We start from the raw sequence: 24,291 nt of genomic DNA, 5'->3' as shown, positions 1-24,291 counted from the left end.
CCCGTCGCTTCCTGATTCTGCTGCGCAGGCGCACCAACCGACCTGTAGGAGTCGCTGTCCACAACGTCCGATCCCCACCCATCAGCTTCCCACCCCCTAATACTGCCAATTGTATTAGTATGAACGACCAGCCAAGCTGATAGCAATGCAGAGAGCTGGGCTCGAACCCAGCGTCTCCTGCATTGGTGGTGAGCGCCTTGCCCACTGCACCACCTAGCCGCCCCCGTGAGCACCACTTCTCATAGATTGATGAGATGGGGGGGAGTGGGGTCTTGGTGATGCGTTGGGCTATTTTCATTACCCTCTGCAGTGATTTCCGGTCCTTAACCGTGCAGTTGCCGTACCAGACTGAGATGCAGGTGGTGAGGATGCTCTCAATCGTACAGCGATAAAAGTTTGCTAGCAGGGGAGGGGATAGGTGGAGTTTGGCCAACTTCCTCAGGAAAAAGAGGCGCTTGTGGGTCTTCTTGACCAGGGTCGAGGTGTTGATGGTCCAGGACAGGTCCTCAGAGATGTGGACTCCCAGGAATTTGAAACTACAGACATGCTCAACCTCCTCTCCATTGATGTGGATAGGGCTGTGCACAATGCATAATGATAACATGTAGACTAGAAAGCAGTATCAGTGTCATAGATTCTGAAATGTTTTACTTATAGTCATTATTGTCACTTTGGTCACATTTTCTTCCTTTAAAGGGGCATTACACCCATAATATGTCTAAATACAGTACTTTACATTCCTAAAATAACTAACTATATAAAACAACTTACAAATTTGAAAAGTATATCTTTACCAACATTCTCCCTTCATCAAGACTTGTTTGGGCTATGTTTAAGCATTACATCACGCGCAGGAGTGGTTTGTGACCAATAAACCATGCCTAGGGGTGGTCGTTAGACCCCCCTAGGCATGGTTTATTGGTCACAAACCACTCCTGCGCGTGATGTAATGCTTTTATACAACTGCCAGATTCATCCAACCTTATTTCTATACAATAAACACACATTAATCGAAGATTTATTGAAAAAACCATCCGCCAGAAAAAGTAGTTCCCACAACTACAAAAAAGACAAGTTGCCTCCATGTGGAAGCAGCTTGAAGTGCATCCAACCAAACTAACACATCCAACTGTGTATTATTGGAATGATTGAGAGAAGTTGCCTCATGTGGAAGCAGCTTGAAGTGCATCCAACCAACTAACACATCCAACTGTGTATTATTGGAATGATTGATTGAAAATTTTATTACCAGATGCAGAATGGGTACAATACAGTACGGCTCAATACACACAATTGTTAAGGGAATGCAGACCTACTTTCCATAGAACTTCATTCTTAGATGCTTCTATATAAAGTAGGTAAAACAAATTAAAAGGTTTTCTTTGCCCTATAGGAAAAAAAACGTTTTCTTCGCCCTATTTTTTTATTTATTTATTTTAGCCTAAACTTAACCAGTTGGAAACCAGGGGTACAGTAATAAAATTAGCAATCAACCAATCAATCAATTCAATAGACCATGCTCACTTAAAACAGCGCTGCTTCTCTCTCAGTCTGACTCCCCCGCTGTTGCAGACAGGAGTGTGTGTGTGTGTGTGTGTGTGCGTGTGTGTGCGTGTGTGTGTGTGTGTGTGTGTGTGTTTGTGGGTACGCCAGCGTCGGACAGTGTGAGAGTGAACGCTGCAGTCAGTGGGAAGGAAGTAGACATTTAAATCAATCAATTAATCTATCAATCAATCCGCGATTTTTCTTTTGTTCTAGATTGACTCAAGACCCATCAATTACATCATCCAACATTGTTTAAAGGACTAACACATTCCCCTTGACAGAATCGCTTCATATTTAGTCGTTATGGGCTTATGGCGCTATCAACATTCTGGCGCTATCAACATTCTCCCGGAGTGAGCCGGCGGAGTGATTATGTGATTCGGTTGTGGGCGGGTCCTGAGCCCAGGACCGTGGATTGTTGCCAATAAAGACGTGTAAATGGCCAATCAGAATCGAGAAATTTGCATGCCGTTGTATAATTGAGTTTACTGCATGTGCAAAATAAATTTGCAGTGTTTTTGGATGTATTCGTGCAGGTGTTCGAGTGGCCGTGTCTGGAGGATGATGAAGACAGGATGTCTAATATGGTCTCACCACACTTACAGAGGTTGCTGCAGTTTGCCAGGACTGTACCCGGTACGATGGAGGCTGTTGTTTGTTTAAATCTGCTCTTCCTCTGTGGCAGGGCGGCCATCCGTTCACTTTCTACTAAAATAAAATGTTTATTACTTCCTGGATTTTTTATTCTGATTTATGATGTGCGTATAACGTTCCAAAAAGCTTGTTTTGTATCTACAAATCAAATTATTTGAGAATGTGAACATACCACATATTTCTAAGGTAAATGATTTCCGCATTGGGACTGGACATAATAACTTTTTATATAGTAAAAACGTTTAAGAAGATGAGTAGGTAACATCAGCTGTGAGGCATAGTGATCTCATGGTGAGGAAGATTAGCTGTCATGTTTGTTTCTTGCTCTGTGGTGCCCTCTACTTTTAAAGTCGTGATTTAGGAGCTCCTCTTGTTCACTGATGTCAGAGATGTCCAGCTGTTGAATGTTCTATGAGGGGATTTCTCATTCATAGATTGCTGTAAAAATGGGTGCGATGACATGTTCTACTACTAGCGAAAAAACTTTTGCTGTTACAAACAGTAGCCTCAATAATCAGTTTTTGAAAAAAATTATTGTGTTTTTTTTGTGTGTTTCTTTTTTTAATTTGGGAGAAAACAACTCACACATGCTATAGAATGTAGTCCCAGTGGTCATTGATTCAATTAATTATGACAAGTATATTTATAGAACATCCAGCATGGGTCATGTTTAAATAAAGGTTTGAATTAAAGACAGAAACTGCTGTTCTTTCAGGCTTTGAACTCCTGGACTGCTCAGACCAGAGCACCCTCCTGTCCAGCTGTTCACTGGAGGTCATGTTCCTGCTCTCCGCCCAGCAGTTCTCCCTCAACCCAGCCGTCCTCAGCCCAGGTACCTCCCTCTAGGTTCATACAGCCCAGGTACCAACAGTACCTCTAGGTTCATAAAGCCCAGGTACCAACAGTACCTCTAGGTTCATACAGCCCAGGTACCAACAGTACCTCTAGGTTCATACAGCCCAGGTACCAACAGTACCTCTAGGTGCATACAGCCCAGGTACCAACAGTACCTCTAGGTGCATACAGCCCAGGTACCAACAGTACCTCTAGGTGCACACAGCCCAGGTACCTATAATAATAATAATAATAATAATAATAATAATATAATAATAAATTGGATTTTAAGAGAAAAGCGCCTTTCTCAGACTCAAGGACACTGTACAAGGAAAGGGTAAAAATATATATATATATATGTGTATAGTAACAACAGGAAAAAAACAAATAAGATAAAAAAAGGAAGCAAGGTGCTGTCCAATTGGATGAAGTGGTTGGAATTAACAAACAAAAAACAGAAAACAAAACACAAACAAACAACAAAACAAAACAACAGGATCTGTGGCTTAACACTTTGATCGCCATGGTTAAATTTATAATTTACCATCCCTAGCCAGCTCTATTTGTCTATCTATGGAGAAGTTCCCCTTCTTTGCAGGGCTATAACTTTTTAAATTGTATTGCTAAATTGACATTATTATGGCCCATTCAATGTCCTATATCTATTGTTCAGGGTGTAGCAACGTTATATTTTTTCATTCATATATTCATACTAAAATACGGTCTAAAGTATAAGTATGTTTTTGTCGTTTTCTGCAGCTTTCTCCAGAACTTGATTTATAGCCCTAAATGCATTATATTGATGATCAAATACAGTTTGATAGCGATCGGTGCCAGATAAAAAATTTCAACTGCACGTAGTTCTAGAAGTTACTACGTATGATCTGATGTTGACCGGATGGGCGGGGGGTCGTTTATAATTCCGTGGGCAACGTTATATCATTCATCTAGTGTGGGTGATATGATCATTAGAGCAGTTAGTATAGAGGACATTAGAAAATAACGCTGAAACTCACCGTAGCTTCCTCGCGCCGTTGGCAGATGAGCGTGGAACAGAATTTTTTCTATTATGGGATGGAGAAATACCCGATCCATTTCCAGGTTGTATAATAGTATATACGTCCAAATCATGTTGTTTATCGAGTTATTGGCAACGGATCGCTATGTATTGTGTCGAGCTCGAGTCCCGGGACCTATAGCGAGTGATCGGACCGAATTGAAATGAGCACCAGCTTCTACATCCTGTTTCTCCCCTGGGCGATCCGGCCACCAGATGGCGCTATTGAACCGTTAGAGAGTTGAGTGGAGCTCAGCAGTATATCTCAGGTCCCCGGGGGAGAAATATGATTTCGATCACAGATTTTTGAAATATTGATATCAAAGACGTGTTACGGCGTCTTCGGCAGAATGAGCATGGCGGGGAAAGACGAGTTTCGGCGTCTCCGGCGATTAAAGTGTTAAAAGAAAAGAGTCAGGGGTGGGCTACTTGGGAGCAGGGCCGTGTTGCGTGAAGGCAAGTGTGAACAGGTGGGTTTTTAGGTGGGTTTTGAAGAGGTTGATGGTGTCAGAGCCTCGAATGGAGGGGGAGAGGGAGTTCCACAGCCTGGGGGCAGCTACAGCGAAAGCTCTGTCTCCCAGTGTGGAACGCCTGGTGCGGGGGATGGTGAGGAGGTCGGAGTTGGAGGAGCGGAGGCCTCGTGCTGGAGTGTAGGGGTGGAGTAGGTTGGTCAGGTAGGAAGGGGCCAACCCGTGCAGGGATTTGTAGGTGAGGAGGAGGATCTTGTAGGAGATTCGGTAGTTGATGGGGGGCCAGTGGAGTTTTTGCAGGGTGGGGGTGATGTGCTGCCAGGGTTTGGTGCGCGTCAGGACCCTCGCAGCAGAGTTTTGGACGTACTGTAAGCGATCCAGAACCTTCTTGGAAGCACCAAGAAGGATTCCGTTACAGTAGTCGAGGCGGGAAGTGATGAAGGCGTGAATGAGTGTTTCCGCTGAGGTGTCGGAGAGTGAGGGGCGGAGGCGGGAAATGGTTCTGAGGTGGAAGAAGGCGGATCTCTAGGTACCTATCTCTAGGTGCATACAGCCCAGGTACTAGCGGCACGGTGGTGTAGTGGTTAACACTGTCGCCTCACAGCAAGAAGGTCCAGGGTTCGATTCCCGCTTGGGGACCAGGTTTCCATGATGTCAGGTACTCAGGTGGGGTATCTCCCAGGCCTTTCTGTGTGGAGTTTGCATGTTCTCCCCGTGCTCGCAAGGGTTTCCCCCCGATAAGATAAACCCAATGGAAAAACATGCACAACAGATCGCTAACGCTGTGGCGTCCTTGACGAAGATGGACAGGAGCACTTGGATTGGTCCCCGGGGCGCGGCTCACGTTGACGCCCTATCTGCTCCCGGCTGCCCATGGGGGGAAGGACAACGGGATGGGAAAAGTGCCGAGAGACATTTCATCGGCGACTCAGTGCATGCGTGTGTGTGTTAAAACTGCATGACAAATAAAGACTTCTAGTCTTCTAGTCTAACAAATATTCTAGTCTAACAAACAATTATAATAATTATTACCAACAGTACCTCTAGGTGCACACAGCCCAGGTACCAACAGTACCTCTAGGTTCATACAGCCCAGGTACCTATCTCTAGGTTCATACAGCCCAGGTACCAACAGTACCTCTAGGTTCATACATTCCATTTACATTTACATTGAATCACTTAGCTGACGCTTTTATCCAAAGTGACTTACAAATTGTCAGTCCTGTGACTATCCTGTCCTGACTTTGAAGTTTGTTCCACCATTGTGGAGCGAGGATAGAGAATAGCCGGCTTTGCTTTGATGACCTCCCAGGAGCTCGAATAGGAGTGGGTCTCGGGTGGGCAGTAAATGCAGAGCACAGGGGCCTTGAGGGTGTGTAGTTAGAGACCATTGACCGGAGGTAGGAGGGAGACGTTCCCCTCACTGCACTGTATGCCAGGTCAAGAACCTTGAGAAGTGGATTTGTGCAGCAATGCAGGAAGCCAGTGCAGCACTCTGAGAAGTGGGGTGATGTGGGCTGACTTTGGTAGGTTGGAGATCAGACGGGCCGCTGGGTTCTGTGTGAGTTGAAGGGCCTTGGTGGCGCAAGCCAGTAAACCAGCTGGCAGAGCATTGCAATAGTCGAGGCGAGACATGATTGTTTTGTGATTGCAGGAGGAGTTGGTTGGCTTCCAGAACCCCCCTTGGGTGGAGCCCAGGTACCTCTAGGTCAGGCCTATTCAACTAGCGGCCTGCGGGCAACATACAGGCTTTTTTTTTTTGTATGGCCCACAAGAGGCTGCCTGCATGTATGGCCTGTTATGTCTTTTTATAGCACACATGCTGTGATTGACAGTAACCCTTTGCACTTCTGTATCAAGCCTTGTAACCATAGATTTCATATTGTGTTGTATGGACAGGCTGCTGTCTGGAATTGATTTCAATGACACCATTAAAGTGAAAGAAAAGGAATGCACTTGATTAGTTTATTCCATGTAGTAATATATCTATTAACATTTTACTGTTAAGAGTTATTTGTAGTCATTCATTGACAAAGTATTCTGTGTGGCCCACAATCCTCCAGTGATTTTGCTATTTGACCCACTAGCTATTGAAGTTGAACAGTTCTGCTTTAGGTTCATACAGTAGTTCTGAGGATAGTCTAGGGATCCTTTGGAAGGTACTTCAGAAAAAAGGGAGTTAGCCACTGAGCAGCTCCGTTATTTGCCGTTAGAGTGGTTGGAGATCAAGTGCCTTGCTCAAGGGGGCTTTGATGGAAGTTGTCGAGGGAGAATGGAACATTTTCCAAGCCGGACTGTGGATTTCAACTGGCTACCAGTTGTTCCAGTCGCAAGCTTGTTTCCATAACCATTTGGCTTGAAGTGCCCTAGAGAGGTTAATCTCTTAGATAGTAAATGAGAATTTGAAATGCCCCTTTAATGATTCCCAGTGCAGATATACATTAAATAATGTCATGTGATGTACAGGAGTGCTTATTCTTCCTGATACTGTAGGAATTATAAACTGCAATTTAACTGTCGGCAACCATTGCTTCCTTTTCGTCAGGAAGTTGGAAATCATGTAACACTGGAGTTGTATGAGTAGTTAGGTAAGAGTTGACTGTTTACTTACAGTACGTTCTAAAGTTCATCTTGGAATTAAAATGTCCTGTGGCGGTTTGAGAGACAGAGACAGACACACAGAAAGAGAGACAGAGAGGGGGGGGGGTGGAGGGAGAGAGAAAGGGAAGAAAGATAGGGAGAGTGGGTGAGAGAGAGGGGGGGAGAGAGGGAGAGAGTAAGGGGAGATAGGGAGAGAGAGGAGAGAGGGGCAGCGAGGGAAAGAGAGAGGGGGAGAGAGATGGGGGAGAGAGAGGGGGGAGAGAGAGAGGGGGAGAGAGAAAGGGGAGAGGGAGAGAGAGAGAAGGGGAGAGAGAGAGGGGGGAGAGAAAGAGAGGGGGAGAGAGATATGGAGGGAGATGGAAATTAAAGAAACAATACAATAGTATACATCAACAATAAAGGTACAATAATAATTGTACATGTGCAAAGAAACAGAAGAGCCATACTGTACGACTGTATGTGTTTAATACCACTGGGGCATAGTCAGTAACGTCAGTGAGTGAAGTCGCTCTTAGCAGAGAGCTGGAGTCAAATGCAATGAATCCGACACGCCATCCCAATATTCAACTTAGGTATTAGACTAACGTGATTATTTCCTGTGGATGGTATCAGCTTTTACTTTTTGAAAGTGATGTAGCAGTCACATAGCTGATTCATTGGAAGGTGTTGATATGGGTTGATATCATCAATATGCACCCATGAATATAACAAAAATCCCTTTTAAAAAGGATCCGCTGAATGACATCCCAAGTTTAAAAAGTCAACACGTTTCTAAGACTCTAAACATTGCAAAGCCTTTGCTCAATCAAATACACCTCCTGTACCTTTAGTGGTCCATTCATTTCAGAACTCTCAGGTCAAAATATTCTTCCAGAGCTGATAATGTAATAATTCCACAGAAGAAGAACATCTTATCTGCCCTCAGTGGTGTCCTTTATAGAATAAGCTGCTGTTTCTCAACTCGTCTGATTGAGATTCAAGGGTTTCCCCCATGCTCTATTGCATTCAATAGGTCTCTCAGTCCTGATCTTTCCAGGTGGCTGGCTTTTCAATTTGCTCACAAACGCACCCTTGGGGGAACATAGTGGAGTTCTTTGGAGGTGCTGGCTGCCAACTATGAGGAGAATGAGTATCCTTCAATCAGTGTACATTTGTTGTGACCTCTAATGAATCAGGCACTGTGACATGCCAGGAGCTGACTTGAGATCAGGCACTGTGATTGATTGAAAACTTTATTAACAGATTGCAGAATGGGTACATGGTATGGGATGGGTACATGGTATCATGGTACCAAAGCACCTCAAAGGCACTAAAAACCAAATTACAAACATCTCAAAACAAACTAGTCAGACTACTGCTTGACCTGACTCCTAGAACCCACCTCACCCCTGCACACTTTGCCAACCTAGGATGGCTTAGAGTAGACGACAGAGTACAGCAACTTGCAATGGGCCTGGTCTACAAGATACACTACACGACCAAGGTACCCATGTACATGTCAAAATACTTCCCAAAGGTCAGTGAATACCACGATCACAACACCAGAGGGAGCTCCACAAATCATGTAAAACCCAGATTCGGCTCAAACAAGGGACTAAACACGTTTCGCAATTATGCCACAACAATGTGGAACGCCCTACCCAAAGCTGTAAAGGAATGTGAATCACTACCCACCTTCAAAAACACTCTCAAAGAACACCTACGGGAGACTGCAATTCAAAACTGGCCCCTACAAATGTCCTAACCCAGTTGTACAATAAAGACCAAGCATGGCTTTGTCAGTATTCCAATGTACCCAACCCCCCCCCCCCCACCTCCAATGTACAGCCCCACCCAACCCCACCCCACCTACCCAACCTCCTCCAATGTACAGTTTCTATGTCAAATGTAGGTCAGTATTCCAATGTACAGTGTCCCCCCCCCCTACCCAACCCCCCCCCCCCCCCCCCCACCTCCAATGTACAGCCCCACCCCACCTACCCAACCTCCCCCAATGCACAGTTTCTATGTCAAATGTATATACACTCTTTTTCTGGATTTTTTTAGTATCACAAACAGTACTGTATTTGAAAATCTGGTATGTCATAAATGTATAGATGTAGCAGTACTGTCTATCTGTATGTCGTGTGTGTCATATGATGAATTGAAAATGGAGGACCCTGATGGAAACAAGACGAAAGTCTTTCTCAGGTCTGCATCCTCTTAACAATTGTATGTATTGAGCTGTACTGTACTGTACCCATTCTGCAATCTGTTAATAAACTTTTCAATCAATCAATCAATCAATCAATTCAATACAATACAGTACAGCTCAATATTCAATACACACAATTGTTAAGGGGATGCAGACCAGAGAAAGACTTTCGTCTTGTTTACATCAGGGTCCCCCATTTTCAATTCATCAGGACATATATGACATACATGACATACAGATATACAGTACTGCTACATCTATACATTTATGACATACCAGATTTGCAAATACAGTACTGTTTGTGATACAAAAAGAGTCCAGAAAAGAGTATATACATTTGATGTAAAAATGTGACATGCCAGGAGCTGACTTGAGAGGCTAGTTTGAGGATTTAATACAAATGTCGTGCACATTTTTTTTTTTAAATCTTTTCCCCCCTTCTTTTTCCTTTTTTCTCCCATCCCATCCAGTCGTTATGCCAATTCCCAATCCCCTTCCTGGTCGTTGTGCACTCTACCCCCTACCGTCGGTCTGGGAGGGCGGAGACTATCACATGCTTCCTCCGACACATGTGTAGCCAGCCCACCGCTTATTTTCACCTGGCAGCACAGACTCACACTGGGAGAGTGTAACGTGTGGAAGGTCACACTACCTCTCCCAGATCCTTCTCTTGCTGTGCAGGCGCCCCGACCGAACTGTAGGAGTCGCTGTTTACAACGACCAGGACCCACCCACGCCGGCTTCCCACCCGCTAACACTGCCAATTGTGTTAGTATGGACGGTCGGCCAAGCCGGATTCGATCCCACTGGCTCCGTGGTGGTAGACAGACGCTTAGTCCGCTGCGCTACCCGGCCGCCCATGTCGTGCAAATTTGCAGGAAATTGCATGAGCTCTGATTTAGCTTAAATGTGTACTACCATTCACATGCACCGATTCACTGATTCAGTCTCACCTGTTGACCAGTCTCCTTTTCCCCTTTGCCGTCATTGAGATGCATTTCTTGATTATTCCTTATTGAGAGATTTGTTGTTGAATGTTAAACGTGCAGTATGTAGTTTTGGGTTAAACGTTTTCAGCTCAGAGTTGTGGGAATTTATGATACAATTACTAATTCAAATAATTACATTATAGTAGCAGGCTCTGCAAATGTAAACATTTACATTTAGTCATTTAGCTGACGCTTTGTTTTATCCAAAGCGATTTACAAGTAAACAATTATCTCTCAAACTACATAGCGCACCTTAAAAAAAAAATCTAAGTAATTTTTAGGGTATTTCTGCTTTACTAGACCGGACAGTGAGTGACAGGAAAGCAGGGGGAGAGAAAATAGGTCTTTGTGGCGTTGACATGCAACAACAGTCTCAGGCTGGATTTGAACCTAGGATGTAGTGGTTAGATGGTATGCACCTGTCGTGGAATATTCAAATGAGCCAAACAGTGAAGCTGTAGGAATTCAGGCTGAGTCAATTTGTATATAAAAATATATAGAACATAGTTTATTCCTGCGGCCAACAGAGCTCAGTTTACAATCAGACACACGAACGTCTGACCAGAAAGTGAGAAAGAGCTCTGGCCAGAACTTACATTAAATACATAATTTACATGACGTACATAAGATACCAGATATGATAATAAAGATGAGAAGAATGAAAACAAAAGACGGGTCTAGGGGCTTTATGTCTTCACACACGAACTGGAGTCCAGGTGAAATGTCATATCTCCTCAACCTTGGTTGTTGCCATTTGCCATAAGAACACTGTCAGACTGTCACCTAGTGTCTTTGCCTAGTATACTAGTTGATCATATTAACTAGTCAAGGCTATCGGAGATAGAATATGTATTTTAACACAGAACTATATGACATGATAATATTTCCGTCACACACCTTAGTGTGATGCGCCACCAGGACACCCAACATAAACTTGTCTCATCTGAGATCAAATAAAAAATAAAGGGATTGTGATTATGAACCGGTGTTTCTATTACCAGCGCTGCTGCCTTTCAATACCTCAACACACCACTGGCTAAGAAACATGGAGTCCAAAGAAAACATCCACAGTGGGACCTTGCTCAATTCAGGTGAGGCTGCAGCTCAATGACACAGCTCAATAAGTTGTGTCGGTGTGTTGTTGTTGGGAGGTGGGGGTGATTGGGTGCTATGTATGTTTTATCGCAGCAGGGAGGCCATTGTTGCTGAATGAATTTAGGAGAAAATGAATGTAGGAGAAATCTGGAGAAATCTGCTTCTTTTTGCTCAATGAATAGAAATAGTTTGTGGGGTAATTTCAGCAAAAAGCTTGTTGGGAAATGCTCAAAAAAGATCTCAATGTGAGAATAAGGACACAGTTTGCATAATACATTATTAACCCAAACCTCTTTTTAATTTCATATCCTTTTGTCCAGTTTGCACCCATGATCCTAATTTCCGGGGGGATTTTAACAGTAGAGATATCAAACCCCCTTTTGAACAGATCCTGGGGCATGTCTGGGGCATTTTAACATTTGTCTGGGGCATTTTAACCTCTTAACCTGCGCCCCCAAAAGTGGCCATTTTAGTTTTTGTTTTTGAGGACTGCATACTTTTTTTGCAAACCAAAATACTATACTTTATACTTGTTTTGGCAGTCTGAGAGTTGTATGTTGAGTTTTTTTTTGTGGAGGACATCTTCAGTTTTGCAGGATTTTTGGAGAAAGCATGGCACTTGAGACAAAACACACTATATCCTATATAATTGTATATGAATTCCTCTTGTTTCTTTGTTTACATACATTGCTTACAGCTTGTGTTATATTACGTTTTATTGTATTTTCTTTTTTTGTGGCCATCTTGGTCTATATGTCATAATTTGTCAAGTAATTTGTCAAGTATACTATTATATACTTATTGTTTATGTGTCTTACATCCATATGGGCTGGATGTAAGACACGAAAATAAAAAAAACATCAAATCAAATCAAATATAGCACATGCATGAGCCTGGACTCTTTTGAAAGATAACATTCTGAAGTTTATGATACTATAAAGAAAGATAAAAAAAAAATTTAATCTTTTTCCCCCTCCTTCTTTTTCCGATTTTTCTCCCATCCCACCCTTCCTGGTTGTTGCGCACTTTCCCCTACTGTTGGTCCGAGAGACCGGAGACTGTCACATGCTTTCCTCCGACGCATATGCAGCCAGCCGGCAGGCCAGCCTGGCCGCGCAGATTCTCACTGGGAGAGTGTAACGTGTGGGAGGCCACACTACCTCTCTCCAGATCCTACCCTCGCTGAGCAGGCGCCCCGACCAAACTGTAGGGGTCGCTGTCTACAACGCCCAGGACCCACCGCCAGCTTTCCCACCCTCTAATACTGCCAATTGTATTAGTGTGAACGGTCAGCCAAGCTGGTGACAACGCCGGGAGCTGGATTCGAACACGCGAATCCAGCATCTCCGGCGTTGGTGACGAACGCAATCTCCGCTACGGCACCTGACCGCCCCAAAATATCACTTTTAGTGCTAATGAAATAGAGTAACATAGGTCTGAACTTGAATTGTAGAAAAACTTGTTACTACATTTTTTCTGTAGTAGTTAGTAGTCCAGAGGTAGTATTTCCCCAGAAGGTGGTATGGCTTAAAAAACCAACCAGCCTGAAGCCTTATGTAGTACATGTCCAAATTTCATAAAGATCCATTCAGAAATTAGTGATTAGGAGTGATTTTGGTCAACTGTGTACAATGAAAAACTCAGTTTTCTCATAGACTTCAATTAATTCTGCTGTTTTTCTCTTCCTGTTTTCGCTCATTAGTTTTTCACCTAGATCCCTGATTCATACATCCCCACGTGGGGTATCATTGGAAAGCCACACTCATTGGCTACAACCCTTCACAATCATTTTCGAGATCGCCAAATGATTGACGGAACTAGAGCCCCAAGAGTCGGGAGTGGTATTTTGCACAATACCGTTTACTTTGCACAAGCCTCAAATACCGGCATGTAACTCGAGAACCACTGAACGGATTTTGTCACGTGAAAGGGCTATCGACAGGCAACAAATAAGCCTTCAATTCGATATATATATTGTACAAAATATACACACCCGAGCCACTAGTGGTCGCCAAAGTGCAGGTGGGCAAATTGTCCTAAAAAGGGCCCACATGTGGAGATACATGGCATTTTAACATCTACCGGTGACTTTTACCCACCGTTTCTCTGTCTTTGTCTCCCCCTCCCTCTAGTGTTTCTCTCCCTTTCCTTGTGTTTCTCTTCTAGATTTACGCTAAGTCTGTTCACCCCAGCTGTTGCCCCTTTGTCATTATTCCCATGTGTATTTATGTCAGTCTTTGGCTGCTCATACTGTTCTCATCACCTAGTGTTTTCCTTTGTTACCAGCTGCTACTTGTTGGTAGTTCCATTCTGCTAGTTATTTGTTGAGAAGCCAGTGTGTGTTACTTTTGTACCTGCCTGTTTTCCGCTGCTTCAATCAATACCCAGTGTTGGGTTTATCTTCGTCATCCGCCTCCTGCCTTTGTCCTGCACATGTCCTGGTTCTCTACACCAAACCAAAGCCACCTCACGGCCCGCCTGCTCCCCAGGAGCCCCGCTTACCTCCACCTGATCGGTACTATGGCGATAAGGCCGCTTATTGTGTCTGCGGTGCCAGCCCTAGAGTGGCAGCTGTTGGAGGAGATTATGTCTACAGCTCCGATCGGGCAGCTGTTAGAGGTGATTGATTGATTGATTGAATAGTTTATTGGTTTAGAATGGAAAATCACATATATATGATACGTCTTCGGGTTTGGTATCTCTCCTCAAAGCGCCGGCTGTGCAGTGCTCCTTTGGCCCCAGCCTCTACTCTTCTACCCCACATTTAGCTCTTGCGGGAAGTGTTGGCTAGGGCGATACTTGCCGACTGGAGCCAAGAGTTCCCGAGCTCTTGTGGTGGTGCCAATGCAGTTGGGTGGAAAGAGGCTGTCTCCATCCTATCGGCAGTGGAGAAATTTCCCAGAAGTTCATCGGCCTGCCTGTCTGTCTTCACTAGTTTAATATGCTATGTCTCTCTGGAGAGCAATACGCATCTGTGTTCTCTCGTTTAATATGTGGATATATATTGGTGCTTTTCCACAGCATGGTACTGTGGTACTCGACTCTACTCGCGTTTTTTGGTTTTTCATCGGGCCAACGTTGTGGATAGAACCTGATACCTTTTTGGTATCACCTCTGTCAAGGTTGCAAGCAAGCTGAGACGATACCAAAATGTGACATAAAAACACTGCAGACCACTGTTGGTCAGAGAGAAGCATCCCTTGTACTGTAACACAACAGCACCATCATCGTCTTATCAACCAGGAAATGTGCTCATGTGAAAATCATATTAAAAGTTAATAAATCGAGTGATCTATGCATGAATAATTAAAAAAAATTGTTACAAGAACATTGTCTAAGCCAGGGGTCCCCAAACTTTTTCCTGTGAGGACCACATAACTTTTCCCTTCTCTGGTGGGGGCCGGGGTCAGTTTGTAACAGAAAAAGTGTGACGATCACAGGGGTGCCTAAACGTAAACATTTATTGTTTTCCAGAAAGCCACACATAACCTAATATTAATAACCCTTTCCGGGATCTTCACAGAAAAATTATTCAGGAAATAAATAATAACACTATTAATGAAATAAATAACACTATTTATGAAATAAATATACAGTACCTACAGACCACCTAGCTCTAGCTCTGTACTATTTAAAAGCACAGTGCAGGACACACTCAAAGATTATCACACCTCAGAGATGGCAGTGGACATGTATGACAGGACAAAGGCCATATGTAATGGCCTTGGGATTGAGGAACATACTACCAGCCAAAGGAGGAAGCAGAAAAGGATGGACGAGTATGTAGTTGAGTCATCTTGTGGCACAAGCTCAGACCTCAGCTCAGGAGATCAGCTGAGACAGAGACTGTTCTATCCAGTTCTCGACAGAATGCTGCAAGAGCATGAGAGCAGGTTCTCATGAGTTGGAGAACAACTTATGAGAGGCATACAGGCATGTTATCCAGCCTCAGACCAGTTTCTCTCAGTGGAATTGCTGCAACCCCTCGCCACACATTACAATATCCAACTACTGCCAGAGGAGATCACAGTTGCAAAGTGTTTCAGGCAGAGATGCAGTCCCTATCCAAAGTGTATTTTCCCTCCTGGATGATAATAATAATAATAATAATGCATTTTATTTATAAGGCGCCTTTCAGGACACACAAAAAAAGTCCACAAATCGGTGAATGAAAAAATTATAGGATCAAATGAAAACTACTACTAAAAATGGATGTTTAAAAGTACTAAAAACCAACAAAAAATATCAAACACTAACAAACATTCAGCACAGACAATGGGGATGCTGCCATCTTAATTTATTTTTAAAAAGATTAAAAAAAAAGATTATTATTATTATTTATTTTTTAAGCTCCGGGGCTCTAGGGGGCCGGGCCAAATGTGGAGGCGGGCCGGATTCGGCCCACGGGCCGTAGTTTGGGGACCACTGGTCTAAGCTAAGCAGGGGTTGTACTTAAAGGTGAATGTCTCAGTTACAACAACATTGTGTATCCCCTCCCTACTTCCCATTTCCACATCTGGAATACACCTGATAAATTACATACTGGTGCTCTAGTGCGAAATCTAGTGGCATAATGTTATCTATACTATAGCACCTTTAAACACATTATCAATATACACCAATGCCTCTCCCTACAAACAAAAGTGGTCCTGCCCCAACCATTCCAACTGAGAGACACACACACACTTTCTTTACGGGCCAGTATTTGATTTGATATATATATTTTTTGTATCCACTTTTTCTCCCCATTTTCTATTTTTCTCCCATCCCAATTATTTTATTTTTTTATCCTATCTTTCTCCGATTTTTCTCTGTTTTCTCCCCGTCCCAATTTTAGTCGTTGGGCCAATTCCCCCCCTCCCCTACATGGTTGTTGTGCGCATGTTCTCCTACTGGTCGGTACAAGGGAACCCTGAAGTCATCCGCACGCTTCCTCCAACACACGCGGCGACTTTTTTCACCTGGCAGCGAGGACTCTCATTGGTGAAGTGTAACGCGTGAGAGGTCACGCTGCCTTCATCAATTCCTGCCTCCGCTGAGCAAGCGTCCAGACCTGACCTGTAGGCGTCGCTGTCCACAACGCCAGATTCCACCCATGACTTGCCCTCCTCCTAACCCAGCCGCGTGTATACCTTCCGCAACGGAATTCGGTTTCCGAGTTCGCCTGATTGGCCGCGACCGCCACGTGACCCGCCCCCCCATACCGCGGACTCGCTCGCTTCCTCAATTTATACGCATGGAAGTATTGACTGAATGAATGAATGAATGAAAACTTTATTTAACAGATTGCAGAATGGGTACAATACAGTACGGCTCAATACACACAATTGTTAAGGGGATGCAGACCTGAGAAAGACGTTTGTCTTGTTTACATCAGGGTCCCCCATTTTCAATTCATATAGAACGACTACGCCGTAACAAATCATTAAAAAAATATACCGTTAACTGGAATATGTTGTGCCTTTACACATATGTTGGATTATGTAATTGGTTTGTCAAAAAATCGCGATTTACCCACTGGCTACAACAACACACAGTGACTGCATGTAGTCACTGTGTGTTGATGTTGTAGCCACCTCCTCAGAGGCAGGCGTACTAAGCTCCCCCTTAAGCTCCAGGAGAGAGGGGAGAGACTGAAAACCCGCAGTTCTTGCCCGACTGATGGGAGCCGAATCCCCGGATCCGATTTGTCTGATGAATACCCCCAAAACATGGAGGTCCCGAATGCATGGAAGTATTGATTGCGCCGTAACAAATCATTAAAAAAAGATACCGTTAACTGGAATATGTTGTGCCTTTACACATATGTTGGATTATGTAATTGGTTTGTCATGACAAACAAATAAAATATCGCATCGCCGGCTGTCTCTGGCTTGCTCCAGCGGACACCAGAGCTCAGCCTGCGGCGAGAATGTGCTGCCGCGAGCGGCATCGCTGAGCTCTGGCTCTGACTACATGCAGTCACTGAGTGTTGTTGTAGCCAGCGGGTAAATCGCGATTTTATTTATTTGTTTGTCATGACAAACCAATTACATAATCCAACATATGTGTAAAGGCACAACATATTCCAGTTAACGGTATATTTTTTTAATGATTTGTTACGGCGTAGTCGTTCTATATGAATTGAAAATGGGGGACCCTGATGTAAACAAGACAAACGTCTTTCTCAGGTCTGCATCCCCTTAACAATTGTGTGTATTGAGCCGTACTGTATTGTACCCATTCTGCAATCTGTTAAATAAAGTTTTCATTCATTCATTCAGTCAATACTTCCATGCGTATAAATTGAGGAAGCGAGCGAGTCTGCGGCCACTCTCTCTGCCGCGCGCGGCAGCGCTGGATAGGGGGGCGGGTCACATGGCGGTCGCGGCCAATCAGAGGAACCCGGAAACCGAATCAGCCCAAGCCTCAAGCAATGCTGACCCCCCATCCCAATTTTCGTATATTATCCAATTCTTCCCTCCCCTGTCTTGAACGTTGCTAGACTATGCCTCCCACTGGTCGGCTGTAGTGAGGATAGAAGCCTTGCATCACGTGTCCCCTCCGGTACACGAGGAGGCAGCCTGTCGCATCTTTTCACCGCAGCAGCTCGAACTCTCAGTGGCGAGGAATAACGCGTGGGAGGCTCACGCTGCCCCCGTCACTTCCTGTTTCCGCCGCACCGGCGTCACCCAACCGACCTGTAGGAGTCGCTGTCCACAACGTCAAATCCCCACCCACCGGCTTTCCCACCCTCTAACACTTGCCAATTGTGTTAGTATGAACGACCGGCCAAGCCGGTAGCAACGCCAAGAGCTGGGCTCGAACCCAGCGTATCCTGTGTTAGTGGCGAGCGCCTTGCCCACTCAGCCACTCAGCCGCCCGTATTTGATTTGATTTTGAACTTAATTTAAGTAAATTGTATTGTGGAAGTGCTTTTGTGAGCGTTGGTGAATCTCTTACTGTCAAAGGGAAAGATTGGTACTGCAGTGGTTGAAACATATGGTATGCTGAGACCATGTTGAGACACACTTCAAAGTGGCCCCTAATATTCTCTAGGCCTACTGTCTTAATATAATTAGAAGACTGTTGTGTCACCTTTGACAAGCAGAATATGTTAGCAGAATTCTCAATTTATACCAACAATTATGTATTTCCTCTGACATACGAGGTAACCTGCCTACACTGCTCAGATAGATTCTTCAACGTATCTCCATGCTGCAACGTCCAATTGCACCAACTTTTTGTTTTGCGCTTGAGGCTCTTCAGTCAGGCACAGTACCTGATTGTCAGCATACCGGCTGACATCTTTGCGAGGGCAAGGCCAGAAGGATTTGTTGACACCATTTCGATGCATGCAGTTCATCTGGATATTGTTTTCTTCAAATGCCGTTATGATGACAGTGTAGGGGTCATTATTGTACCTCACCAAACACCAGCTGCCAACATGTTCGCTCGTAATAACCTCTGGATGCCACAGGGGTTCAGTGGTAGGGACATCTTGAGACACAACATCTCGCAGAGTTGCTTCTTTGAGCTTGAAGCTCAATCCATAACCCCCTGCTCATTTCGACAGACAGGTTCTGTCTCTGTACTTTATTCTGCCTGGTGAGCTGCTCATTATCTGATGGATCTTCATCATCCCTTTGACAGCAGTCCTGTCAGACTGATTGATTGATTGATTGAAAACTTTATTAACAGATTGCAGAATGGGTACAGTACAGTACAGCTCAATACATACAATTGTTAAGGGGATGCAGACCAGAGAAAGACTTTCGTCTTGTTTACATCAGGGTCCCCCATTTTCAATTCATCGTAACATATATGACATACATGACATACAGATAGACAGTACTGCTACATCTATACATTTATGACATACCAGATTTGCAATTACAGTACTGTTTGTGATACAAAAAGAGTCCAGAAAAAAAAAGAGTATATACATTTGACGTAGAAACTGTACATTGGATTGGGTAGGTGGGGGTGGGGGGGGACTGTACATTGGAGGTGGTTGGGTGGGTGGGGGGGGGGGGGGGTTGGGTAGGAGTGGGGGGGGGGGTACCTGAGAACAGAACAAGGACACGGCTCATCATATGTAGGTTATCCACGAAAGCAAGTCTCATCATTCAGTCTCGATTGTATCTGATGTTTCCCATTATACTTTTAAATGGACTGCATTTATGTAGCTTTTATCCAAAGTGCTTTACTTTCACACACCGACTACAGAGGCAACCATGCAAGGGGTCAATGTGCTCACTGGGAGCAGTTAGGGGTTAAGTTAAGTGTCTTAAACGCTATACAAACACAGTCCATTTAAAGTATAATGAGACAGACCAAATCAAATCAAGACAGAATGATGAGACTTGCCTTCATGGATAACCTACATGATGAGCCGTGGCCTCGTTCTGTTCTCAGGTACTACTGTCAAAGGGATACAGGAGCCAGGATAGAACCCGGGAACCTTTCGATTACCAGGCAACCGCTCTACCTCCCGAACCACTGGCGCCCCTTTTAATTGGGTTTCATTCCGTTTTTTCTTGGATGAATATAGAACATGTATCAATACATTGATGGTCACTTGGGGATTCCTCTATGAGATTAAGCAAGAGAGAAAAATAAACATGACTGTGAGGACGCGTGTGGTTCTAAGTGTTGGCTGCAGAGGAGAGAGGCAGGAAGGACTCACTGGAGCAGCAGTGGCGGAGGCGTGATTTCTTTTCGTAGCCGCAGTTTGCGAAGGCGCTCTCTGATTGGCTAGCCCGGGTACAGCGAAGACCCTCTCTGATTGGTTTAGCTCCGAAGGGCTCTGGGATAGAAATGTCCGCCTTGTACATATATTCTCTGCTTCGAAGTGGTTACGCTTTGGCCCTCTTTCGAAGTGGGTTATGCTTAGAATTTGGAATCAGGGCTGGTGGTCCATCGCCCTGCTCTAAAGATAAACTCTAAGCATAACCCACTTCGAAAGAGGGCCAAAGCATAACCACTTCCAAGCAGAGAATATGTATGTACAAGGCGGAAGAGCCCTTCGGAGCTAAACCAATCAGAGAGGGTCTTTGCTGTACACGGGCTAGCCAATCAGAGAGCGTCTTCGCAAACTACGGCTACGAAAATAAATCACGCGTGGCGGAGGGTTATTACCACAGGTGCAGCTTGTCTGGTTGATTGACTCTGCTTCATCATGCACAGTGAGGCTGGGGGTGCAGAGACACACACACTTGGACACTGACAGAGAGCGAGCCTGAGCGCTCAATGGCAATGAACAGCAGTATCGAGAATTATAATGTATGTTTAGTTGAAGTTTATTTGACTAACCCTGTGTGTGTGTGAGTGGAGGGGGGAGGGGGGAAGCACCCACGTTGCTACAATCATGTTTTCACTTACCGCCAGCATTTCCTCCACACACTCCATATTTCCTTTCCGTCACATAGAATAGCTGAACTGAGGACTTGCATGTTCAGATTTTGGAACGGCACTTCTGCATTGGGGATGTCTTCCTCCATGCAAATAAGTCTGTCGGCCAATCGCTTCAGGGTCCCACCGACCAATCCCATCTGGAGCCCCTTTGCCATGACAAAAAAGTTCCAAGAGATATCAAACCCCCTTTTGAACAGATCCTGGGGCATGTCTGGGGCATTTTAACATCTACCGGTGTCACGGTTGTGACTTTTACCCACTGTTTCTCTGTCTTTGTCTCCCCCTCCCTCTAGTGTTTCTCTCCCTTTCCTTGTGTTTCTCTTCTAGGTCCAGCAGATTTACATTAAGTCTGTGTCTCGTCTGTCATCACCCCAGCTGTTGCCCCTTTGTCATTATTCCCATGTGTATTTATGTCAGTCTTTGGCTGCTCATATTGTTCTCATCACCTAGTGTTTTTCTTTGTTACTAGCCGCTACTTGTTGGTAGTTCCGTTCTACTAGTTATTTGAGAAGCCAGTGTGCGTTACTTTTGTACCTGCCTGTTTTCTGCTGCTTCAATCAATACCCAGTGTTGGGTTTATCTTCGTCATCTGCCTCCTGTCTTTGTCCTGCACTTGGGTCCTCTACATCAAACCCTTACAGTCGGTTGCATTTTAACACTTGTTTGTGGCATTATAACATATGTTTGGAGCATTTTTGTCTCTAGTCCCCATTAATACCCCCCCCCATTCTAAAGTGTTTATAATTAAATACATTTGGTTGTGTTCACAGGAGCCAATGCAGACCTGGTAGGACCAGTCCTTAACTTCTTCCACAGTATGACAACCTTGAGGGTCAGCGAGGCAGAATACACCCTGCTCACCGCTACATCCCTGCTGTGCTCAGGTCAGAAAGGAAATCTCCAGTCTCTGTCATCTGGCTGCTTGGGTTTTCGATAATTCAATCATTCATCAAGTCAAGGGGATGCCCTTGATAGGTTCAACTGTTTCAATTAATGTTACGGGAGTCTGTTGACGTGACTAAGGACTTATCTACAGCCCCCAAACAGATATAGAGATACCGAAACGTCTTTCTCTACAATGATTAACTCAAATCTACCTCAGCAGGCCTTTTGGGGATGAGCACTATTGAACAGTCTATTGATCCCTGAACAACAGTGCAAGGACACAGAGCATGTATATCAAGGTTGAAACTTTCTCTGCACTCACGTCCTCTGTGGTTGGACTCACCCCTGCCAGCTCACATCTGATTCTATTCCCCCTCTACACCTAACACAGATCTGACTATGTTGTTTACCTGCTGGGGGGAGGGGGGTCCATGCTTAGAAAGCAACAGAGGCTACATTGTCACAGGATCGAGAAAATGTGGTATCAATAATGTATCAATAATGTTCTTTATTGATACAGTTAAAACCAATGGGTTTCAGCAACATGCCTTCGTCAGGGTTACATGACAAAAAGAACAATGGAGCTTAAATACCCACGTAAAATGGACACCACAATGGACATCTAATGTACAATAATGGTGTATATACTGTGTATATATATATATTTATTCTTACTATGTATGTATGTATGTATGTATATATATATATATCCACCTGTCTGTACATACCTGCACATCATCCTTTTACTGTAAATATCTGTAGATACTATATATAGATCTACATATCCCGTCTACTCAGATTACTAGTTATGCTGCTGGCCAGTATGACTACGATCATACTATCTTTATAGTCTTTATAGTTGTAATATAATATGTATCACTCACTGTACATATTATATTACAACTCTGTACATTTTATACCCAGTTTAATCACCTGTACATTGTATATTGCACTTTACTGTTACATTTGCACTCTGGTTGGATGCCAAACTTTTTGTTGTACTGTGTAATGACAATACATTTGAATCTAATTTAATCTAATATAATCTAATCTAATCTAATTGGCAACAGGAATATCAGAAAATAGGTTATATTCCTAAAACGGCCAGCTATTTGATCGTTTTTGTGTTAAATTTGTAGTTTGTTAAGTTCATCACTGGGTGGCAGCACGGAGCGCATGGGCTCTGAATAAAGGCACAGGTGTATGCTCTGGTGTAGGCTATGTCAATCAAAGTATCTAGGTATGGGTGACGGAGAGATCTCACGGTTTTTACCGCACGAACACACGTGACGTCACCTCGATCCTCGATTTTACCTGGACAATAGGCTTGTTCAAGATGGATTTCGGTTTGCCTCGACTAGTAGACGAGAGTAGCCGAGTGAAGCCGGGGGAGGAGTTAAGAGGGCGGACACTGCCGATTTCACGAGAGCCCCTCGCCTAGTCTCGCGCGGCAGATACGCTTTCACGTCACCACACACACATTACACACCTGTCCAGCTCATTATAATGCGATGGCCGTGTGCAAAATTAGATCAGATTCAAATGTACAGCACACCATATACTGCTACAGTGGAATATACTATTCATATACCATAATGTATACCATCTTGTTGCGCGCTCCTGGCCGCACGCACACACAACACACTGCTGTATGTGTGTGTGTGTGTCTGACAGCTTGAAGTTTATCATGATGATATGATAAGTTGATAACGCATAACATAATAAAGTTTTCAATCAATCAAACGTCTCATAACTCCCTGGCTGTCACATGGCTGGTGACTGACAACTTTTCTGAGCCAATAGGCGCTTTGCGCGACCGTAGCAAGTCGCTTCCCAGCCGGGAGGCCTATTGCTTAATAACAAGTCAGTAGTGCTGCTTTTGCTTCCGCGTTTTCCCTGATTGGCTGCAACACGCAGCCGGGAGCAGCCGGCTGAGAGGTACTGTGGAGCCTCGCTCTGAATGCTGCGCGCGGCTCGCTCCCGCGGGAGTTCCGCGCCTCGCCTCGTCAGAATTTCAGAGCAAATCGGACAACATTCTAACCGTCATGCAACGCGCTTGGCGAGGCCGTAGTAAAACCTGCGCAGATCTGCGTCCGCCTATCCCATCTTGAACAAGCCTAATGAAACCTACCTTGGATTGCTGCATCGCCTGTCTTCTGGATAATGACGGACGGATCATCATCCCGAAAGATCACGCCAAAGGACTCAAGGAGGTCCGGTTAGTGTATCCCGTATGGGTTGCTTGCTGGTGGAGCAGCATTGAAATGTAGACCTACGCAGAAGTGGGCTACTGTGAGGGTAATTGACTGCTTTCAAGTTTGTTATTATTGTATTGACTTTGTTTACGAAAGAGATTGTTGCGCCAGTCTTAAAGGAACAGTACGCATAATTGAAAATGGAGTCACAACATGATATTGTGGAGCCAACAGAAGGGCAAAGTGTTTGTGAAAAAAGAATAAGAAAGCCTTCTTTAAAGGGATTGTCAATTATGATTGAAAGGCTCCAAACGGACAGGAATGCATATTGTACACAAGCAAGGAAATTGAAAAGGAAAATCATCACTCTTTTAGT

The 24,291-nt window shown here is 44.3% G+C and overlaps 1 protein-coding gene across 1 annotated transcript in view; it reads left to right on the top strand.

The window, feature by feature from the left end:
- The window catches only part of nr1h5 (nuclear receptor subfamily 1, group H, member 5), a gene marked incomplete at both ends in the record, with an annotated part of 83,284 nt that overhangs the window by 14,539 nt on the left and 44,454 nt on the right, over nucleotides 1-24,291 (top strand). Inside the window, 4 exons of the mRNA XM_084333073.1 lie at nucleotides 2,082-2,181; nucleotides 2,915-3,031; nucleotides 11,346-11,435; nucleotides 21,606-21,719. Coding sequence (XP_084189199.1) covers nucleotides 2,082-2,181; nucleotides 2,915-3,031; nucleotides 11,346-11,435; nucleotides 21,606-21,719 — 421 coding nt within the window. The remainder of the gene's footprint in view (nucleotides 1-2,081; nucleotides 2,182-2,914; nucleotides 3,032-11,345; nucleotides 11,436-21,605; nucleotides 21,720-24,291) is intronic.

This window comes from Notolepis coatsorum, assembly GCF_963971535.1.
Source record: "Notolepis coatsorum genome assembly, chromosome: 17".
NCBI lineage: Eukaryota > Metazoa > Chordata > Actinopteri > Aulopiformes > Paralepididae > Notolepis > Notolepis coatsorum.
The sequence above is the reverse complement of the archived record's forward strand: the minus strand, read 5'-3'. Positions and strand labels throughout refer to the sequence as shown.